Raw genomic sequence first — 7997 nt, 5'->3', positions numbered from 1 at the left:
ATGAATAAATTGGAGGTGTAATGAGAAACAGGATATTTACATAGTCTCAAAGCACATCCCCACACAAATATTTGTTCATTACAAAGGAAAAAAGAGTAACTTTGCAGTGGAGAAGCCTAGCAGACACCATCTTAATCAAGTGCTGAAGTGAATATACTCCATTAGAGGACAAATCAATTTGCCTGATAGGACCCAGCATTGCTTTTGTGATCTTCCTGCCAACAATGCAAAATCTGGATCTAATCACAAGGAAATCTCGAACAAACCCAAATTGAGGGGCATTCTGTAAAATAACTAGCCTATCATCTTCAAAAGCGTCAAAATCATAAACAGCAAAGAAAGACTGAGGACCAGTGCCCGACCAGAGGAAACACAACTAAGTGAACGAGTTACCCTCGAATAGCATAGTCAGTGATAATAAAGCAAGGTTTACCTCATGGTTGTTTTAGTTGTACTATGGCTCTGTAGGATAATGTCCTAACTTGTGAAAATACACACTGAAGTTTGTGGGATGATGCATTAACAGGTTGGCAACTTACTCTCAAATAACTCAGCGGAAAAAATTTTGTTTGCAATTTCTCTGTGAGTTTGAAATTGTTTTCTAAATAAAAAGTGTAAAAATGTAATCTCGTTCTGTATCTTGCATATACAAGTTCAAAGTCTGTCTTGTAATCTTTATTGTGGTTGAATCCAATTTAAGTTAAAATACAAAATGCTTAACAAATATAAATCCAATACAGGTGGGAAACAAAAGATTATCCATGCCAGTATTTACAACTCTTTAATCTTTTCAAAAGATAACAACTTAGACTTTAGATAACACTTAGACCTTTTTGCCTCTAAGAGATAAATTATCAGACAATCTTCAAGGAAATCAGTGCTGTGTAGACGTTTTTAGTCTAGTAAAGTCCAATCTGTAGCATAGAACTGATGGAATACTGTAGCAGAAACCATAAATTACGAAGTGGTAATACTCATACACAGTAATTAGAATCCCCATCCTACATGCTATTTACTTTCTCTGGGAAAACAGACTTCTTTCTCTGACTAGGATACTTCACAACATGTCTTTCCAAACTAAAGAAATTCATTCAACACTGGTATTTTTAAAACCAGTGAGAACTTCTGGTTACACAGGTAGATTTAACAAGTATTCCTTTAAGAAAAAACAATTTTCAAGGGATAACTTGCACTTTACTTGTTACTTGAACTTACAGTGCATTTGATTGCAAGCAGCAAGAAAATTACCAAAGATACAAAATAAAGTTTTTTAAATATTTAATTAATTATTTGCTACTTGTCAATCTCCTGCAAGGCCTCAAGCTGTGAAGGGGAAACAAAACCCAAGGAGCTTTCATCTTCAGGAACTCATCTTAATGCAATCATATCTATCATTATTACACAACTTACTGATAATCAGTGATCCTATCAAGAACTATCACAGGGAATTCCATGGTGGTCCAGTGGTTAAGACTTGGTGCTTTCACTGCTATGGGCCCGGGTTCGATCCCTGGTCGGGGATCTAAGATCACGCAAGCCGTGTGGTGCAGTCAAAAAAAAAAAGAAGAAGAAGACTATCACAGAATACTTCCAATTATTAAAATCTACATTCAGGGCAAGAGAGGTGTCTTAATAAATCATCAAAATTAAGGAAACTCAGCTAAACTTTTCTCAGAAGATGACAGAAGTGTAGCATGTGCTCAAGTCTTAAACGTGATTATTAACTTAATGCTTAGTGTCACTGTATTTGTACCAGAAAGAGCAGAAGGACCTCCCCATCCTCCTTCACCAAAAACAAACAAAAATACACAAGAGATAATAGGTTAAAGTGACCATCAAGAGCCAACTTACAAAATTAAGAGATGGAGGGACATGTGTGTAAGGGGAGAGGGGTGTTGCCATGGAAATGGGTTGAAGGGTTTGTGACTGATTATATCTATGAAACTCAAGTAATTTTCCCCCATCAATTGACAAAACAATGACCTTCACAGGACTGCTCCCTGCTCTGTTGCCAAAACACAGCACAAAATTAGCCAACCTGTGCCTCATGCCCATGGGCAGCTCTGCCTGCACTGGTACCTTGTAATCTGTTTCAAACCATGCTAATGCTAATCAACTGACAGCCACTGTGTCTGATGAACTATTAGGCAGTTTATCATTAACATCACCAAGTGAATGAGATGTATGGCATAAGTCATTAAAGTTTACATAGCCATTTATATCCGGGGGAATTCCTCACCAAAATTGTACTGACTCTTTGAGCTGTGGAATAGATGCTTGAATTTGCTATATCCCACCCCCACGCCCATAACTCTCCTCTTGTTCATTTTATTAGAGGTATCCTGCAGTGAGAATCAGCATACACGATCCAAAGGAAAATTCACTTTAAAATGACATAGTATCTACTTTTATGAATTGGAATGAGATCAAGATATTAAGCGGAATCACTTGTTTAGGAAAAGGTACCACAATCCTATCATTCTGGGAATGAATTTAAGTTTTTCACCAAACATCACTGAGAGATGTGACTGATCAGCCTTCATGGCAAGGGAAGATTTTTAATACATTCTGAGGTTTGCAACTCCCGCCACGTTGTCACGCAGGTTGAAGTAGATGTATTCCGTGTGTTTTAAAACACACCAGTGTTTTATACACTGCAAATCTGAGACAGATGACTTAAGTTAGTTTGATTTAAAAGATCTGATTTTCTTTGTGCTGAAGCTGACAGCAAAATGGCACCTCATAAATTAGAATTCTAGGAAATAACTGTTAGTAGGGATTTTTGTGTTTGTTTTGTTTTGTTTTCTCTCCACAGACATGTTTGGGGTGGTGTGTTGGTGACAACTTTTAATGGAAAGAGGCTCTCACTTTTCGGCCCTTCAGAGGCTGTGGTGGACGGTGATTGCTCAACAAAAAAGCCACTGCTTTGCCCTCCCCTGTACACAAGAGGGTGCGGAATGTGGCCAGCTGTTGAAGAAAAGAGAAGAGTTAGTTTTAGCATAGAAAGTCACACCAATGTTAATGAATTGCCCTGCGCAGAAGGTTAAGAAACTTATAAGCTTTCTTCTACTGGGAACTAAATATACTTCAATGAAAATTTTCTAAGTTATGGGTCATACATCATAAAGCAACTCTTCTGCTAGATTCTTATCACTATACAAATACCTATGGGTTCAAAAATAAAGTATATAAGCTTTCTTCATTTGAAGATCACAGTAATAAGAGGAAACAACATTTAGAATGTGGTTTAAAGAGGACATATCTAGAAATCAGAGAATGTCACCTGCAAAGACATAATGGGACAGTGGAAAGGGTTTTCCAAGCTGGGTCCCAGTCCTGGTTCTGCCACTAGTAAACTGTGTGACCTTGGGAAAATCGTTTATTGTCTCTAGTTTCCTCATCTATAAAGTGAAGCATTGGATTAGATTACCTCAATAGGTGTCATCCAGCTCTTGGAATTACACTGAATGCTCACAAGCACTCCAATATAACATGGCCCAAATTTTCAAGGGAACCACGTGGTACGCATCCTACAGAATTTTCATCTTTTATGCACTGTTTTCCTTAAACAGTGAATTTTCTCTCACCATATGTGTGCCTTGTCAGCAACTAACTCTGGGAAAAGACTAGGAGTCTTCAACCACATATAATATTTCAATATAATTTAAGCGATATAGGCCTATTTCTCAACACAAGAGCTTACTTTTTCTTATCTCACACACACACACACAATGCTTAATTATCTTACAAACTTCATATAGTACACAAGTGTCAAGAAGAAAATAGAAATTACGAGAAATCACATCACAAAATATAACCACTGTTAACGTTATGGAGTATATCCTTCTAGATGTTTCCTTATGTACAAGCACTATATGCACATGCACCAGTACACACACCTGACATGTTTTATTGCAAAATAAGCTCAACTATACTTACTCTTTTGAAACCTTATTTTATCACTTAACATATATCCTTCACATGTCAATAGATATATCTATGTCACTATTTTTAATTGCTGAAAAGTTTTCTATTATAAGCTTGTTTTATAAATTATTTAGCAATTCCTTTGTGATTTTTAAATTATTTATTTATTTTTTGCGGCACGTGGGCCTCTCACTGTTGTGGCCTCTCCCGTTGTGGAGCACAGGCTCCGGACGCGCAGGCTCAGCGGCCATGGTTCACGGGCCCAGCCGCTCCGCGGCATGTGGGATCTTCCCGGATTGGGGCACGAACCCGTGTCCCCTACATCGGCAGGCGGACTCTCAACCACTGCGCCACCAGGGAAGCTCCCTTTATGATTTAATATTACTTTTTAAGACTAAGCACAGGTCTATAGTAGTAAAATGAAGACTGGGTAAATTACCTGAATAATTCTACTGTCTCAAAAACGGTCACTAAAAACATATTGCCACACAAGTAAGTTTTTGGTGTCTGTTTTGCTGTTTTGAGTACAAAGTATTAAATTGTTGAGAATGAGAGCCTTCATTCTCTAAGTTTCGTTAGTCACCTAATCAAAGAGTCAAGGAAATTCAGACTAGGACACATATATTAGGTTTCCATCATCATCATTTACCTGAAGTCTAAAATATTTCTCTTAACAGTACTAGCTAGGATGGGAGACAGAGGTGATGCAGGTTCTTCATAATAAATAGGCAATAGTTTATAACCTCACTCTATGAAGATATGTTCAGGTATCATATACAAGCAGCTGTGTATTTCCACAAGTCATATTTTGAGGTGTCTTTTCAAAGAGTATAGATATGGGAAGAATAAGACAAATATTTACAACTTGCTATTACTCATGTTTCATTAGACCAGATCATTATGGCTAAAGCCAGACGGGACATATATAATTCTCTGGTAAAGTCAAGTAGCAGAGGCTAATGAAATCTAACCTCCACAGCCACAGAGAAGATATCCAGCCTTCTGCAGATCATGATGATCCAGGTCTATCTGGAGTGGCCACTCCAGGTGACTGTGCTGGAATCCCAAGTCCTGAATCAGGGCACTGCTTTACCGGCCTCACCGAACACAACTAGCCTCCCAGGGAAACTGCCTATTCCTCTGAAGATCTTGGCTTTATTTATCCCCCTACCCCCCTTCGACTCCTCTGCAAGTTGATCATGGCTCCCTACCTCTGCAACACCTTAGCCTCATCCATCTAGAACTAGAACTTACTCTAGATCTTTCTCTGACCAGCCTGCTCATTTTGGTAAGAGTCTCTGAACCTGTCCTGATGTCTCATCAAACCCCTTCCCTTTTTGGTGCTGGATCATCCTCCTGGTCCCTTAGCCCAGCTAGGTAGACCCTGATCTGCTAGGCTCTGCTTAGATTGGCCCCTATCAGTGTCATGCCCTCACCAGGCCTCTGGCTTCCTTTAGGCAGAAAATCTGTCCCTCTGTCACTAAGGCTGACTCAGTACCTACACAGCTCCTGGCAAGAGTCCCCCCAGCTCAGGGTGAAGCCTGTTTTGCTGTTTTCTTTGGCTCTACTACTGAAAGTTTAAATTTCAGTCACTTTAAAAGTGACCCCAGTAAGCAGAAATACGCTTTTCTAATGTTTTGTAAACAGCTTTGATTAGTCACTTTAGTGCTCAAATGTCTTTACTCGCTCTCCACTGCCTGCCGAAGTTGAGTAACAATAAAAATAAGCTCTCTCTTATAGAACATGGTGGGCCATGTACTATGCTAAGTGTTTTACATTACATATCACATTTAATCATCCAAACAAGCCTATCAATAATATACCATTATACCCGTTTTAAACATGAGGAACTCGAGGGAGAGTTAGGAAATTTCAATAAATAAGCCATCTGGCATATAAGCCATGAACTAACCACAGCACTACACTGTATCTGTAAGTGTTTTTCTTTTTTTTTCCATTTTCCCCTAATCTCTTATTATTTGCTTCTTATTATGCAAACTGGCAGATATACAGAAGGGTAGATGGAGTAATATAATAAACCATCACCCAGCTTCAACAGTCATCAATACGTGGCCAATTCTGTTTCATCCACACTCTCACCCATTCTCTCTCTCCACCTCTGAATCCTGCCCAAACTGTACTATTTTGAAGCACATTCCAAATATCATATCATTTCAGGTGTAAACACTTCAAAATATATCTCTAAAATATATAACATTTCAAACCCTATTAGGGCTCCAAAACAAAGTTGTTAGCATGGCTTCCAAGTCTCTTGACCACCCAATTCCAACTAATCCTTCTAGATTATTTCCTATTTTTCCACACACAGGTCCCACTCTAGGTCAGTTTTGTGAAGGGTGGGTCCAAGAGCATCTGAATGAAAAGATTTTGAGGTGATTCTTAAAACTTGAGATTCCTGGACCCCCCCCCCTCAGACTTTTGAATCAGAGTTTCTAACAAGGCCCAAGGATCCACATTTTGGTAATCTTCATCAGGTGATTCTTGCATACTCTCAATTTTGACAACCCCAGGTACAAAGTTGCCCGCATATTTTTTGCACTTCTCTTTTTTGTCTTTATTTATGCTATTCCTTCTTGAAATTCCCCTTTCCTTTATACCCCCAACCTGTCCCCACTTTTTGAACCAACCCAAATGTAAGCTCTTTCATGAAGTCTCTTCTTGATTTCTCCACTGAAAACTAGTCTCTCCCCTTCGGAACTTCCCTTACACCTTATATTCTCTTACAGTACCAAGCAAAGCCACTGTGTTACAGTTTTTTATGCATTTATTTTATCCCCTCTGTTAGATTATAAACTACGGGAGGACAAGGGCCTTTTTAACACTTGTTTATACCTCTTGCATCACGCCTTGCAAAAATTGGCAATTATTAAACAGTTCTAGAATTGACTTATACTGTCTTCTAAAATGTAAAACTTTAAAAATTTCAAAGATAATTAGATAGTTTTATATAGTAAGTCAAAATTAATATTCAAGTGAATGAATTCTTTCCTAATTCACACACAGTCTGAAGATGCAGAAGTTAGGGAAATTTTCCTAGATTGTTAATTATCATTAATTACAAAATAAAAATTTTACTATTAAAAAAGGACATTAGAGTTTTTTGATTCCAGATATACTGGACTAAGACTCTGCAGACAAGCTTCCTGTAGAAAAAGACAACTGTAAAACTCAGACGCAGTACAAAAAAACAACCAGCTGCAGGTACTAAAGGGTAAATAGGGCTTCCCTGGTGGCGCAGTGGTTGAGAGTCCGCCTGCCGATGCAGGGGATACGGGTTCGTGCCCTGGTCCGGGAAGATCCCACATGCCGCAGAGCGGCTGGGACCATGAGCCATGGCTGCTGAGCCTGCGTGTCCAGAGCCTGTGCTCCACAACGGGAGAGGCCACAGCAGTGAGAGGCCCGCGTACCGCAAAAAAAAAGAGTAAACAGAAGTAACAGAAGTAGAGGGATTCAGATGGGGAGTTCATGCTCACTTGGACAGATGGGAGCCCTCAAGTGAGTTCCTGTCTCTCCAGTTTTTCACTTGGACTCGGTGGGCAGTCTGCAAGGTGCATAGAGCTGCTATGGGACATACCTGTCTTGCAAGGAAAGAGCCAGAGAGAGGATCCCCAAACTCATACCCAAGAACCACACATGTACTGAGACTGAAGCTACTGCACAAGAAGGAAAATCTGCAACTCAAGCCCAGACAAGAAAATTACCTGCCAACACAAAGGAAACAGTACTCATCAGAGAAAAATAACAGATCCAGAATCTCCACAACTTAATGTTCGTAACATCTAGAATGCAATAGAAAATTACTCAATATACAAAGACTCAAGAAAATGGAATACATGCTTAAAGAAAGAAAAATCAACAAAGTGAGACTCAAGATTACCTAAATTTAGAACTCACAAGGATTCTAAAGTGGCTACTTCAACTACCTGTGGGTTATATGAAGTTAAACAAAGCATACTTTTTAGTGCGTGAGAAATCTCAGCAGAGTAATGGGAAGACTCAGCAGAGAAATAGAAATAATAAAAAAGAATCAAGTATAAATTTTAGATATA

At 38.9% G+C, this 7997-nt stretch overlaps 1 protein-coding gene across 1 annotated transcript in view; it reads right to left on the bottom strand.

The window, feature by feature from the left end:
* Window positions 1-661: 661 nt before the first annotated feature.
* CA13 (carbonic anhydrase 13) overlaps window positions 662-7997 on the bottom strand; it is a 30466-nt gene continuing 23130 nt past the window's right edge. Inside the window, exon 7 of the mRNA XM_059042686.2 lies at window positions 662-2967. Coding sequence (XP_058898669.1) covers window positions 2848-2967 — 120 coding nt within the window. The 3' untranslated portion in view covers window positions 662-2847. The remainder of the gene's footprint in view (window positions 2968-7997) is intronic.

Source organism: Kogia breviceps, chromosome 17 (genome assembly GCF_026419965.1).
Source record: "Kogia breviceps isolate mKogBre1 chromosome 17, mKogBre1 haplotype 1, whole genome shotgun sequence".
NCBI classification, from domain to species: Eukaryota; Metazoa; Chordata; class Mammalia; order Artiodactyla; family Physeteridae; genus Kogia; species Kogia breviceps.
This window is presented reverse-complemented; position numbering and strand designations above follow the sequence as displayed.